Source organism: Sceloporus undulatus, chromosome 8 (genome assembly GCF_019175285.1).
Source record: "Sceloporus undulatus isolate JIND9_A2432 ecotype Alabama chromosome 8, SceUnd_v1.1, whole genome shotgun sequence".
NCBI lineage: Eukaryota > Metazoa > Chordata > Lepidosauria > Squamata > Phrynosomatidae > Sceloporus > Sceloporus undulatus.
In genome coordinates, this window is record NC_056529.1 from 30,991,606 (window position 1) to 31,007,449 (window position 15,844).

The 15,844-nt window shown below is 41.8% G+C and overlaps 1 protein-coding gene across 1 annotated transcript; it reads right to left on the reverse strand.

The window, feature by feature from the left end:
• Positions 1–581: 581 nt before the first annotated feature.
• On the reverse strand, positions 582–14,302 carry LOC121914955 (acyl-coenzyme A synthetase ACSM3, mitochondrial-like). Its single transcript, XM_042438780.1, has 14 exons — positions 14,134–14,302; positions 11,906–12,164; positions 11,308–11,518; positions 10,648–10,858; positions 10,127–10,270; positions 9,591–9,747; positions 7,945–8,024; positions 6,972–7,095; positions 5,702–5,782; positions 4,899–5,000; positions 4,111–4,238; positions 3,589–3,688; positions 2,707–2,826; positions 582–2,176 (listed from the first exon to the last, which is right to left on the reverse strand). Exons 2-14 carry the CDS (start codon positions 12,104–12,106, stop codon positions 2,090–2,092), a joined length of 1,746 nt encoding a protein of 581 aa, XP_042294714.1. The 5' UTR covers positions 12,107–12,164; positions 14,134–14,302; the 3' UTR covers positions 582–2,089.
• Between the last annotated feature and the right edge of the window lie 1,542 nt (positions 14,303–15,844).

Here is a 15,844-nt window from a genome sequence, read left to right on the forward strand (position 1 = left end):
TTCTTAAAATGAGGCACCCAGAACTGAACGCAGTACTCTAGATGAGGCCTGACCAGTGCAGAAATATAGTGGGACTACTACTTTTCTTGACTTGGAAACTATAGTTCTATTTATGCAGCTAAAACAACATTTATCGTCTTTGCCGCAGTATCACACTGCTGGATCCTGTTTAACTTATGACCAACAAGATCCTTTTCACATGCTGAGCCATGAATCCTTCATCTTATACTTGTACATTTGGCTTTTGGGCCCCTAATGTAGAATTTTACATTTGTCTCTGTTCAATTTCATTCTATTCAGTTCAGCCCAATTTTTTAGTTTATCAAAGTCCTTTTGAATCCTGCTCCTATCTTCCAGAGTGTTAGCTTCCCCTCCCAGTTTTGTATTATCTGCAAACTTGGTAAGTGTTCCTTCTAAACCATCATCAAGTCATTGGTAAAAATATCAAAGCGTGTCAGACCCAGAACAGAACCCATTTGAGACTTCCTTCCAGTTTGAAGCGCAGCCATTAATGACCATTTTTTGAACATAGCTTTCCAATAAATTATAGATCCATCTGATGGAATTTTATATATTGCACATTTAATCAGTTTGCTAATCAAAATATCACGGGGGACTTCATCACATACCTTTGCTGAAATTCAGATAATGTCCACATTATTCCCACCATTTACTAAACTAGTGACCCAGTTTGAGAAAAAGATTTAAGTTTAGTTTGGCACAACTTGTTCTTGACAAATTATATATTATGGAGAGTTGTCATTAGAGAGAAAGAAAGAAAGAAAGAAAGGAAGGAAGGAAGGAAGGAAGGAAGGAAGGAGAAAGAGAGTAGTGATATGTGAGAGTTCAGGAAGAGCTGGAGTCTGATACAAATTATAAGACTGATAGGATCTCCATTTCAAATTTGTGATCATTAAAAAAAAACCTTGTTAAGTTTTGCCTATATTGTTAACTCAGGGTCTGCACAGAAATGAAATGCCAACCTGTGGGTGGAGTCATGACATAGTGTCAGCATGCTCAATGCCATGACTTCGCCACTATGGTGCCATTTTGGCATGTGCCGATTTACATGATGCATGCCATGATGATGCCACTGTGGTGCAGCATCCAAATGGCACCATGCTTAATGATGCCCCTTCCAGGGAGCTTGGGGCGGCTTCTTTTTGCTCCCTCCAGAGAGAGAATCGGTTCTGCTGCATGCGGTTACTGTGGCCCTGATCCGGGGTTAACAGGGGTGGCTGCATGCCACCCATCTACATAGCCCCTTAGTCTTTTAACCATGCTCAAACAAGAATCCCGAAGAGCACATAAGCTTGTTCATATTATGAGGCACCTTATATCATAAGAGAACTAAAGTGGGTGCGCAGAGTTACATTCTGAGTGAAGAACTTGGAAGAGGAATAGTGTCACAGACTCCAAGAACATCTGGAAGGCCAGATATTTCCCAGCCTTGCCTTATAGATTTACACATGAACAAACCAGACTGTAATATATTCCAAAGATCATACTTTTGAGCATACAGATTAAAAGCACACAGCGTGTTTTTCACATGAAAACGTGGAAATAACGTGGGGGAATAAATTTTGTCAAGCAAAGAGAATCGCTAGGGATTTTTAACAGGACCTCTGACGGCTTGTTGCAGATATAAGTATCAAATGTTTCATGCTTCTTCCCAATCTGGTAGATTTTTTTATATCAGGCTTGTGATTTTGGGTGTTATGTGTCCTGATAGACAATCCAAATTTTGCACTGAGCACTTTGGCTGCTTGAATTAATCACACCGATCCTGTGGGCATGAACTTGGTCCTGTTGAAATAACTATGCTGGCATCTTTAGTTGCATCAGAAGCTGAACCTGATTTAAGATGGTGCTACACAGATTGTATAGCTATGGAGAGATCTATAAAGCCATCGAAACTAATGCTGCGGCATTATCATCAGTCACATTGGTCTTTCATAATCTTGGTCTTTCAGACCCCCGTAGCAGTTTTGACAGTTGTGCCCATGTGTCTGATGGTCCACATTTTAACTGCAAAAGAGCACTAGTAGGCCTTGAATAAATGTCCACAGAATTCAGAAAGCTGCGCATGTTAAACTCGCCCCCATTCCTTGTTCCTCAGTTCATTCCGTTTGATTTTCCCTGTGATTGTCTTTGGCAGCTGCTGAACAAACTCCATCTAGCAAAGAGACAAACAAAACAAGGGAGGGTGATGTTTCCTTCTCTTTTCTGCATGGCTATTCTTTGGCATTGTGAAACTTAGGAGGAGGCATGACTATCCAGAAGTACTGTATGATGAATAATGAGAGTCAGCATGGTACATATAGGAAAGAAAAATGGCCTCCAGAGTTGTCAAAGTTGCTTACTCCTACATCACTACAACCCACTCTTTTTAGTGTCTAGCTGATCTCATTCCCTTCCTTAAGATCATCCAAAACATTTTATTCATGGGAGATAACAGTAAGGGTTAACTGACTTTTGAGGCCTGATCCTATTTCCCCATAGGAATTTTTACAATGATTTGAGTTCATTCCCCCCCCTAAAAATACATTATGGTTGATGTATATAATATGTTGATCTTTTCTAAGGGCTTTGGAGGTTGGAGGTATAACATTATATAGCTTACATAGCTGACACATAAATGAACAAATAAGGTTCCAGTTAACGATGCCACTTCTGTCAATCTCTTTATCCTCTGGCAGTACTTGCCTTCCTTGGATATTTGTATGGAGCTGTCACTTTCTTGACGTGTTCCTGCAGTTCGTGAATTAATTTCTCCTTATCTTGAGACATATAGCCGGGAGACAAGACCACAAACGCTTTCACCACCTAAAAGTTGGAGTTGGGACAATAAGCAGAGACATCCTCTACATGAACAAAACAACTCCCTTTTGCATGTTTCCTGTTGCCAATCTAACCTTGGTTCAATGGGTCTGCCCTAATTGGAACTAGCACTATAATTCAGGCCAGTGGTGAGAACTGTGTATTCCTTCCAAGGTTTCGCACTCTAGTTCCCAGCCTTCCTCAGCATTGGTTCTGCTGGTTAGGGCTGCTGGGAGTAGTAGTCAACAACATCTGGAGGGCTGCATGATTCCCACTTGAATTAGGCTTTTAAAAAAGGTAAAAGGAGGTTAATGTTTTATTGACAGTAGCTGGAATTTAGTAAGGGATGTTCCTCTTTGTAAGGGGAATTGAATCGAGAAGTTTTGCAATGTTTGTATTCAGGAAGGGGCTGCTGCTGCAATGTTATTGTCCAGGAGAAACAGAGAATTGACCATCATGCATTGGGACTGATGTACAATAGGACTGATAGTATTGGAAGAGTAGCATAAGGAGTGCCAACATGCACTGGGGCATCTTGCCAATGTCTCGTTACGCATGGCAGAATGAGGTTGGACTGGATGGCCCTTGTGGTCTCCCAACTCTATTATTCTATGATTCTATGATCTTCACAATTCAGTAACAGGGTTTCTTAGCGCCTCTGCTATGTACGTATACACAAAGTAACGTAACACAGACTCTGCCATCCCAACTCTCTGCTTCACATGGTTAGTATTATAATGATCAGGAATGATACTAGAGTATATTCACCTCTCCTCTGAGTGGGTCTGGGCTGCTGATAGCTGCAGCTTCTGCTACTGCTGGGTGCTCTAGAAGTGCACTTTCTACTTCAAATGGTCCAATACGATACCTAAGACAGAAACCAAAAATTATTAGCTTTGCAGACAGTTGTTAGTCAGGGAGGGAAAAAATCCAGTGTATAAACATCTCTGGGAAATGTATGCCCTCCTATACATTTGTTGGACAGTAACTCAGCATAATAACCCTATGCAAAGGAGCTTGCAGCACCTTTGAGGCTATCGGAAAGATAGACATTGATAGGCATGAGTCTACTTCCTCAGGTGCATTTGTCCTTCACTATTGTTTAAGCTGACTGGGGCTAATGGGAGCTGCAGTTCAATGTCATTGACTGACAGAGGTTCCCCAAGATTTCAAATCAGGGTCTTTTTTCAGGATTGTATAGAGATTGAGGTCCAAGATGTATGGTATAAATAATTATAAGAGGGAAAGGAAGGAAGAGAGAGGGGGAGGGAGGAAAGAAAAGGAACCAACCCTGAAGAATTGATGATATCATCCGCTCTCCCAACAAACCAAAAGTATCCTTCTTTATCCATCACTCCTCTGTCCCCTGTAATGTGAAAACCTCCTCGTACTGTTGCAGCTGTTTTACCAGGATTGTCCTACAGAGAATATTTCAGAAAGGTGGAATAAGTCACAGGTATAACATGGGTATAACCACACAGAGACCCAACATGGTGTAGTGGTTTAAGCATTGGACAACATCTCTAGAGACCCTGTTACAAATCCACACTTGACCATGGCATCCCACTGGGTGACTTTGGGAATGTCATACTCTCTCAGCCTTAGGAGAAGGCAAAGGCAAACTCCTTCTGAACAAATCTTGCCAAGAAAGCCCCATGATGATAAGATCACTTTAGGGTCACCATAAGTCCGAAATGACTTGAAGGCACACGGCAACAACAATAACCAATTGTGTGCTCCATTGGGTTAATAGGGTATGCTGCTGGTAGGCTCAAGAAATGAACCAGGAGAGGGACTGACTGAATTTTGCAAGGCCAACACCTTTATTCCAGACCTTTTCAGGATCTCCCTGATTACTATTTAGGGTTGGGATTGAACAGAGTACTCAAAACCTGTGTCTTTTATAAGCATTAAAAAAAACATGGCATGAGATTAGCAATTTTTTTATTGATTAGTGTTGTTTTGGCTCTGATGGAATTCCCAAGGGAAACCCCACATCCATCCTGCTTAAGTCTAGTGTCTTTGTATACCCTGTAAAAATCCCTGAATTTCTTGAGAAGTAAAAGCATCTTTCTTACTATATAGCGAGAGAAGAGACCCAGTGGTCTTTCTGGCTCCACTTTAATAGCTATTTCTCCTTCTTTTCCAGGAGGCAAAATATTTGTTTCTTCATCTACAATCTGGAAGAAGAGAACATAAGAATGCATGAATATGAGAGCTCTGTTAGATCAGACCAAAGGACTATATAGTCCAGCATTCTGAGGCTGGACAGTGGCTGACCCTGTGCATATGGCAAGTCTGTAATAATAATAATAATAATAATAATAATAATAATAATAATAATAATAACCTTTATTTATAAAGTGCTGTAAATTTACACAGAGCTGTACATACAGTCTTTTTAATTAGATGGCTCCCTGCCCTCAGGCTTACAATCTAAAAAGACACCACACAAAAGGAGAAGGGAATAGTGGTGGGGAAGGGGATGAGGTCCAGCAGTTCCTCTCTACCTCCAAGGCCTGGACCAAGACAGATGGACTGAAGGGAGGAGGGCTTGGCTTCATAATGGATGGTTAATCTTCATCCAGGGAGGCAAGCGACAATTATGCAAGGCCTGGGAACGCTTCTCTGAACAGGATGGTCTTCAACTCCATTTTGAAGCTGGTTAAAGAAGTGATGGGTCTTGTTCGCGGGGGAAGAAGGTTCCAGGAGTGAGGGGCATGAGGACAATAGGATGCTCCCAGCAATTGCTATGAACAGGCATATTGCCTCTGATACTTGGATAACATGAGTACTGATGAGCTTTTCATTATTTCATTGTGGTCATTACAGCAGGTATAATTTTAAAACCAACGGAAGCCAGCTACTTATGTTCCCTCACCTGAACATCATATGGCGCACATGCCTTTCCCATCGAACCTGGTTTAATCTTCATCCCTCTGCGAACCACACAGATCATGCCCTGTTGATAAGAAGAGCATTATTTTGAAATTGAAAATATAAGGAGACATGTGAGTTCCACCAGGTAAGTGTGCACAGGATTTTAGCTTTAAATTTGTTGTCTCACCAGAGACCAATGCCTCTTCCCCATTAGCAACAAACCATTGTTGATTGCTCTATCCAACGTGTCCAATTGTTTAACAAAACATAGCTCTGAAGGAAGGCAATAGCTGATGCATAAGTGTGTCACAGTGGACTTCATCTTAGGTTAAACAGTTCAAACTTTTGGAAGGGAATACCTTTCCAGCAGTCTGAAAAAGAGTCAAGAACTCCGAAATGGGAGCAAAGAGCAATCAGGATTAGAAGACCAATCCGGACGGATCAAAGAACAAAACAGGAACCAGGCGAAAGAGCAAACCCAGCAAAACATTGCACAGCACAATTCAAATAAGCCTTGTTACTCAGCCACAAAAGGATGTCCATTGGATTGGTCAATGGCCAATCTGAGAGGATGGGTGGCCCAAAGCTAAACTTGGAAGGGTCTACTCCAAGAGGTGCACCTATTGGCTCACTGCACGCAGTAGTAGTCAGTTGTTCTGGACAGTCTTTAGCACTGACACTTGCCAACTGCAGCTTCCATGCATCCTTGCAATAAAAAAAAATGTTGCCTAGCATCTTGTATTCCAGTTATGGATTCATAACCTAGAGTTACTGATCTGTAACTGCTCTGTATACAATCATATTATGTATTCACAATCATGGCACTATTGTCATGTACGTAAATGCCTCCTCAAACCTCCCTTAACAGCCAGCAGGCATATTGAGCAATGGGGGCCTAATCAGCTGGCACACCCCCTAATTCGGATCAAGAAACCCCAGTTCAAGTCTGAACAACCCCAGTTTAAACCACTTTGGAGCCCAAGTTATTTCTGAATGTGAATGGGCCCCTAATTCACTTTTCCTGGATCAAAACACAATTGTCCTTTGGACAGCACAGTTCTCTCAACACTCATGTTTCTATTTTGGTCTTAAAAGTTAAATACATCAGAAGGGTAGCAGAATAAAATGCCTATTTTAAGGGAAGCTGCATGCAAAAACAGTTTATGGAGAAATACATATTTTATGGGAGAAATGCATGCAATTTAAATGCAGATTTTTCCACAGAATACAACGAACTGAACGGAGCAAAATAAAACCTAATGAGAACCTACTGTTTCTGTCTGCCCATATGCTTCGTAGATGTCTAGTCCTGTCTTCTTCTTCCATTTCTCCATCACTTCAGGGTTTAGCGGTTCCCCTGCACTTACACAGTGCCGCAGACTCATGAATTTATAGCTAAAGATAAGTAAGAAGCTTATTTAGGGTTTATTTTTTGGACAAGTATTTGTTGAAATTTGCAAATTCATTCATATTTGGAATGAGAGGAAATTGTATTTTAAAAAATCAACAATGGAAGCAATTACTGATAGATTTGTCATTCCGGGATTTGCTCAATTTTTAAAATTCTGAGTTTGGATCGCTATACATATAAACCATGTTTTCACACTGTGACCCTCAATGTTTCTCAGCCTCAATCTCCATTGGTAATATCCTATGAAATTGCTTGAAGTGCGTCGCCTGACAATAGCAGGCACAACATCCCTGAGATGTGCTGTTTCCAGGGTTCCTAACATCTTTACAGAAGATGTTAAGCCAGTGATGGTGAACCTTTTGCAGACCAAGTGCCCAAACTGCAACCCAAACCCTACTTATTTATTGCAAAGTGCCACGTCCCTCTGGCTTTCTAGTAATGAACTGTGCCAAACTCTGTGCTGGGGTGACCACATGCATGCCCACGGAGAAGGCTCTGAGTGCCAATTCTGGCACGTGAGCCATAAGTTCGCCACCAAATTGCATTTCCCAGGCTTCCTGAACACTGTCATATCAATGGTGAAGACACCACTGAGAGGGAAGACCTCTCTCTTTGCACTGGGAGGCGTTCCTTTCTTGCTCAGAATGCAACCTTAGCTTAAGAAGACCTCTTGGGACATTTGTCCAGGATTGGAATCAAGGTTTAGAAATGACCAGGGTTTGTGTTTTGAACTGGGGAGTTATCCTCTTCAACAACATTATTGACACTGGGAGTGGTAAGTCAGTTAATACTCATTGAAAGGATCATCCTTCCAAAACTTCTTCCCAAGATACCTGCTCAGATCGTTCTGCACCAACATGCGGAACAAGGTTGGTGCACCCAGGATGGTGGTGATGGGAAATCGGGAGAGAGTCTAGGATGTTAAAACAAATAAATAAAGGTGAGCAAAGCTTGTGCATAAACTTGGTCAACCGAGCTTTAGAGAATTTTGTTACTTCCTCCTACAAACAGACCGACTGGGTGGCGAAGGGGAAGGTTTACTTAACTATATCTGGGCAAATGTCTTTTCTATTCACTCTCAGATAATTCTGTTACATCAGGGAAGCATCTTTATAGCATATTTAGCATCCCTAGTAATCTGGGACTGTCAATTTTGTGCCAGGAAACCAGCATCTCAGTAGGAAAGATGTATCTCATTATTGCAGAATTGTGTGTGTGGTTTGAGAAAGTGGATAGAGAGAAGCTTTATCACAGGGCCATCCTCTTAAAGTGAATGGTGACAAATTCAGGACAGATAAAAAGAAAATTCAGGGACGTTATGACTATCAGTGGCTGCTGCTCAGGATGGATATATATATATAGCCTCTAGTATCGGAGGGAGTATAAGAACCAATATGGTGTAATGGTTTGAGCACTGGACCAGAACTCTGGAGACCAGGGGTCGAATCCGAAGTTGCCCATGTAAACCCATTGGGTGACCTTGGGCAAGCCACATTCTCTCAGCCTCAGAGGATGGCAATGGCCAACCCTCTCTGAAGAAACGGGCCAAGAAAACGCCATGGTAGGGTCTCCTTAGGGTGTCATAAGTCGGAAATGACTTGAAGGCACACAACAACAACAACAATCGGGGAATATGCCTTTGTATAGCATTTGTTGGGGTTCATGAAGTTGTGGGCACAGTCACACTCCTGTCCTACTAGTGAGCTTCATATAGGTATCCTGTGCAATAGAATACTGGATTGGACAGGGCTGAAGCAGAAAGGTTCCTATGTTCATAAGGCAGCTCCAAATACTTGACTGTCAAAGGCAAAAGGCAAAATGGCACCTATTTCATCTGCAAAAGCTCATTGAACTGGAATCCTAGTTTGTTGACAGGACAAGATGGAGCCAAGGCAGTGAAAGCGGAATCATAGCATTATAACTGTGGGTTGTGAATGGGCCATTAGTTTACACTGACAAATTATCTGAGTTGGTATAAGATAATGTCCTCTAATGTACTTTTAGGATTTGTCTGATCTTTTAAACATGATTGCAGTCCTTAAAATGTTCACTTTTGCTTTAAAGTCAGTATCATATGTGGAAATATATTCGATTCTAACCCAAACATTTAGGCCAGTGGTTCCCAACCTGTGGGTCAGGACCCCTTTGGGGGTCGAATGACCCTTTCATGGGGGTCGCCTAAGACCATTGGAAAACACCTATTTAATTACAGTTATGAAGTAGCAACAAAAATAATTTCATGGGTTTGGGCCACCACAACATGAGGAAGTGTATTAAAGGGTTGCGGCATTAGGAAGGTTGGGAACCACTGATTTAGGCGATAACTAAACAAAATAACTAAATAAGGTAGTTACCTTCCACCCTCCCCATTTAATTTAATCCCAGCTATTTACTAGCTGCCATTTACTAGCTGGTAAGATAAATAGGAAAGGACACAAAAAGAGACAGACTAATTTGTTGATAAGAATGGTCATCTTACATTTAGGATGGTTGTTGATTCTACTTGTGGCAGATTATGTACAAAGACACAGGATCCCAAAACCCATGGATCAAAAACAGCGCCCAGGCTATTCAACACCCAGCCGGTGTCTGCAGTGCACCACATGATGTCCAAAGGAGTCAAATCCAGCCAGCATCTGATAAACAGTGGAAAGAAAACTGAAAGGCAATTCGGCGGTGGAACAAAGGCTCACCAAAACGTATACCCAGTGGCACTGAGTTTGAAGAGCCATGCCCAATGAATTCACAATCAGGACATCCTGCCATTAGAATTCAGTAGCTATATACTCAGTGGGATTATAGCTGACAAGTCAATGGTTGGCAAATTCTAATCAGTATTACAGGTTATACTCATCATGTTGATGTGTCACGTTGGCAACAAGTTATTAAGGCAATAATATTCTCCATAAGACCCTGTGATTTGCCTCCCTTAGACTGAATTCACAAGAGTAATGTCCGACACTTAGAATTCCTTGAAACACTGACACATTTCATTTGGTTTTCTGCGATTGGTACCTTTGGTTGATGATTGGTCTGAAACCCATGCTCCCCTGAGAAAGCTCTGCCATCTTAGGAGGCCCTGTGGTTCCACTGGTGAAGTAAACTACCATTGGATCTTGAATCTTTGTTTGGACATTGATGTAGTCAGCTGGTGCCTCCCTATGTGGAAAAGAACACCATAGTGGTTAAGGTAGCCACTATAAGATTACTAAAGAGATGAGACTCAAACCATGTGAATTGTAACAGTTTATCACACAGGGGAAAATTGGAAGTATAAATGGTGATTAACCTGTGATTAACCTGCAATTGCATGAATGGTTTTCACACAACATCACGTGGCAAAGTGCCATTATCCCATGTTTGTGTGCGTATGTGTATGTGTGTGGATGCATTGCCTGTGTTGAAGTAAGATTCAATATTTCTACTCTAGTTAGCTTCTGTATATGAAACTGGATGGCTGGAATATCTTGTCATTTTGTCTCAAGCAAGGCAATGTTTTGAGACAGCTCTGGAGATATGCAAGGAAGGCTACTCACTTGAGCAGTTCGTTGAAGTTCAGCCAACCGTCTCTTTTGCCTTCAGAGGTTACCATCAGCTTGGCTTGCAGATCCCGATTCTCAGCTGTTACAAAATCCACTGCAGGGGCCAAAGCATCCGTGGTAATGATGCATTTGGCCTTGGAAACCTGTAATCTGTACTGGATGTCTTTTGCTGTCAGTTGGGTTGTTCCAGGGATGATGGTGATTCCTACAAGAGCAATGACAATGTGGTGATGCACTATATTGTGACGCACTCTTGGGAGATCTAGCCAACCATTTACTGTTGATCATTCCTTTCTCTTGGTCCTTGAACAAATGAAGAGACAGGCTAGACAATGGACATTTTCGTGGTTTTAGCTCAGAGTTTGGCTATGATAGTTTTTAGAATAGAATAGAATCATAGAGTTGGAAGAGGCCACAAGGGCCATCCAGTCCAACTCCATCGGCCATGCAGGAACTCTCAATCAAAGCATCCCCGACAGATGCCCATCCAGCCTCTGTTTAAAGACTTCCAAGGACTATGGCTCCTAGAATCTCCAGCCAACACGGCATTCTGGGAGTCATGATCAAACTAATGGGTCGGGTCAAGAGCTGCCTTGACTTTAGCTCTTCCCTAATCAAATTTTCTTCTGATTTTCACATTATTTTTTTATTGACCTGTCCTTATGCAAGCCACAGTCACCAGCCACCATTCTGGGATCCGGGGCAGAATGGCCAGGATCCTGTCTCCCTTTTGTAGGCCACATTGGTCTGAGAGTATATTGGCCACTTTCCTGGATAAGAGTCCCAGCTCTTCAAAGCTCCACCTCACTTCGCCGCCTCTTCCATTTATCCACCAAAGGGCTGGGTTGGAAGGCCTCCTCCCATCCTAAAAAACGAAGGGGGGAAAAGGGAGGGAAACATGGTTTGCATTGTCTCTAGAGCCAGTAGAGAGGCAAATTCCTTATACTGAGTCCAGCTAGTTGTCCATCCGGCTCAGTACTGTCTACTTTAATTGGCAGAGTTTTGTCTACTATATAACAAAATGATCAGATAACAGATTAAGTCCAAGACTGCAGGTTTTATAAAGAGTTCTAAATAATCAATCATTCAAGCTTGGCAACCTTTGGAGAGAAACCTTGGAAGGATCTGAAGTTCATAAGTATCAAGCCAAACCCCAGTTTATAACAAGGACCCAGTGTATTTTTAAAAAATCATTACTGCCTTCCAGAAAGAAAGGCAAGATCATATGTTGACAGAAGGAATGTGATCTTACCTTTTCAAGTTGTGACCATTTGTCCAGTACATCATTTGCAAAGTTAAAATACTCGGGGACTGGCTGCTTTCCTTGGCTAACAGCTTCATACTGTGCAAAAATGGGAGAACTAAGAAACCTGGGATGTCCGTAAAATGGCTGATGAGGCCTTGTAAGTATCCAGCAGGATTTAAAAAGAGGAGATTTCAGTAAAGATTTCATGGTAGAAAAATGAGATCTTGCAACAACATTGGTAAATTTAGGCCTTTGGGATCTCGGTCTGCAAGAAAAGCATGGTAGACGCACCAATGATTAGAATGATAGAAATCCTACTACTGTTAATACTAGTATGACTGATACAGAGATTTAAGAGTGTTCAAAGGTCTAAACATCTTGCTGTAATTCTAAGAATAACCTTTTAAGTTAGGCTAGTATTATTATTCCCTATGAAATCAAAGGGACAGTCATCTATAGGGAACGGGGAGAAATTTGTTTGGTTTGAAGTACAAACTTAGCAAAATCATACTTCTCAAATTTAAATATAATGCCTTTAAATCTGAAATGACATTCTTGGGGGAAGATAAACATACAAGAATGCATGCCTATGAAAAGCGATGTACAAAAATGCACAAAAATCAAGGAAACAAAAAAAATGTGTATATTGGACCCAACGACACTTTGGAAAATAGAAGAATTATCTGAAACAAACAGGTTTGAGAAAAACAGGCCTAAGAATGATAAAAAATGTACAAAAAATATTTTTAAATGTGTGCCTGAAAATACAAACAGTCGAACGTAGAAATGGGACAGAATGAATTTAACTGGGGGAAAATAAGAATCGGAGTGAAGTGAAGCTTGGCATGTTTGTGAGGCATGTGTTCGAACTGAAAAAGAAGGTGTCCTCCCCTGTTATATGAGGCCACTATCCACAGCTTGCAATCTTTCAGAATCAAGGCTGGTACAGTTTGCCATACAAGCACAAAATACAAACTACAAAAATGCAGGGAGCCAATAACCCAAGCACCAGATCCCACTTCCAAACAATACACGAAGCCACACAAAACATGTACGATCTCTTAACCTTTATAAGCGAGGCATTTTTCTTTAATGCAGTGCACTGGTGCAATTTAAATATCTGAAGATTTCTGTCATTTTTCCAACCCAGATAAGAGTAAAAGATTACATGCTGAGCATCCGGGATGCCAACTATGCAGGGCCAACGGGTGTTACTGTGCTTCGGAGGACTGAGACTTGGGAAATCCAGGTTCTAGGCCACACTCACTTATGAGAATCACTGGATGAATCTGAGTCAATCACACTCTCTTAGCCTGACCTACTTGACCTGAATCACAGGGCTGCCATGATGCAAAGAAAGCAGGTGAGAGGAGAGCTGCCTTGAGCGAAATGAGACGAAAGGCAACATATAAATGTGACCCATACACACACATACAGACATGCTTTGAGGTAACAGGGCAGTCCATAGTTCTTGCTTAAAGACTCATCTAAGCCAAGCAGACACAAAATTCAGATCGAACCTTCTCTCTTTCTCACCCGCTTACCCATAGCATCTGGCCATAACTTCCCTGCAGCTGCTATTAACCATAGAGAGGAAGATATATGGGCAGAAAATAGTAGGTTATCTTTTTTCCCTGTATCAATTGCCTTGTTCTCTCTACTTTAAATTCTCATCGCTACATGCACTGTAGTTTTTCGGGCGATGTGGCCATGGTCTAGAAGAGTTTATTCCTGACGTTTCGCCAGCATCTGTGGCTGGCATCTTCAGAGAATCTTCTTCTCTGGCATCTTCTGCAGATGCCAGCCACAGATGCTGGTGAAACGTCAGGAATAAACTTTTCTAGAACATGGCCACATTGCCCGAAAAACCCACAAAAAACTATGGATGGGGCCATGAAAGCCTTTGACCTAACATGCACCCATTCCTGAAACTTTGATCTTAGATCAACATCCCGAAATCCAATTCAGTCTGTTTGCTTACAGTCCATCCCACCTAGAACATGAACCCTAGGATTTGAATTGTATGGGAGAGGAGAAGTGTGCAGTCCTGTCTTCCATCTAGGAAACAGAACCAGCCGAAAAGGCTCTGCTATAATAGACCTGTGATTCTTGGTTGCACTCAATAAGTGGAAAGTTGACCAGATGGCTGAGAGGACAGTATTTTTCCCCCTCAATGCACTTTCAGTTGTTTTAACGGAATTGGAAACCAAGCTTCATCTTCCCATGGTACTGACCTGAAAGATGCAGTAGTTGGGAAGCTTGGCCAATGACTTCCAGGAATAGCTTCTTCGCTGGTTTTCTACCTTCACAAATTTTCTCATTTGGAGGAAATTGGACCTACTGAGCATACTCTCTGCTCCTGGTATGTACTTCAACAGTAAAAAGATGAGGAGCAGTGCAAAGTATACACTGGTTCATGCTGCTCAATGCCAGCATCTTCTAATAATTGACATAAGAAGTCGCATGTGAAAGTACCTTGACCTTCAGCACTTGCCCAACATCCCATTTCATTCACATTCTAAGGAAAGAATAGCATACAGGGGAAAACATTAAGACTTGTACACAATTTTTGGGGCAAGGAGTAACTTAATCTCCCCTTCCCAATTCTTTTAATCTCTAAAACTATCACACAATAATGTTAAACCCCATGATTGCGTTCGGATTGCCATTGGATTATACTTCCAATTTCCCTTGCCTGATAAACCCCTTTGTCTTGGTCTTCTTCCTTTTCTGAGAAGAAAACAGTGCTGAGCCTTGGGGAAATGGTGCAGATGATGAAGTTGGGGAAATGCAGCACAGAAGAGGAAAAGAGGTAGTACAGGAATACCTGGTTATTGTAAAGGAATTCAGATTTCCGGGGACAGATGAACTGCATCCAAAGGTGTTAAAAGAACTGGCAGAAGTAATCTCAGAGCCACAGGCGACAATCTTTGAGAGCACTTTGGGGAAGAGGAAAGATTCCAGCAGACTGGACCAGAAAAGATTCTAGGACAGATCATTAAACAGACAATCTGCTGTCACTTAGTAATGCTATGATCATGAAAAGTCAACATAAACAAGGCATGCCAGACTAATCTTATCACTCTCTTTCTCTCTTTTTTCTTCCTCTTTTCAGGGTTGTTTTCTCGGTAGACAAAGGATATTCTTTGGATGCAGCCTTTATTGATTTCAGTAAGGCCATTGACAAGGTCTCCCATGATATCCTTGCAAGAAAGCTAGTAAAATGTGGACTAGACGTGACTGTTAGGTGGATTTGTAACTGGTTGACCGGCCGAACCCAAAGGGTACCCAGCAAAATCTCCCCTTCATCCTGGAGAGAAGTGACCAGTGGGGTCCCACAGGGGTCTGTCCTGGGCCCAGTGCTATTCAATATCTTTATCAATGACTTGGATGAAGGAACAGAGGGCGTGCTTATCAAAGTTGCAGATGACACCAAATTAGGAGGAGTAGATAATACCCCAGAGGACAGGATCAGAATTCAAAATGACATTAGCAGATTAGAAACCTGGGTCAAAACTAACACAATGAATTTCAACAGGGAAAAATGTAAGATACTACAGTTGGGCAATGAAATGAAATGCACAGGATGGGTGACAACTAGCTTGATGGCAGTACATATGAGAGAGACCTGGGAGTCTTAGTAAACCACAAGCTGAACATGAGGCAACAGTGTGATGCAGCAGTTTAAACAACCAATGCAATTCTAGGCTGCATCAATAGGAGTATGCATCCAGATCGACATAAGTAATAGCATGCACCACTCTAGTTTGCTTTGGTTAGCTCTCATCTAACATACTGTGTTCAGTTTTGGGCACCACAATTTGAGAACGATGTAGACAAGCTGGAGTGTGTCCAAAACAGTGAAAGGTATGAAGACTATGCTCTATGAGGAGTGGCTTAGGAGCTGTGTGTGTGTCACCTAGATGAGAGACAGTTAAGAGGTGA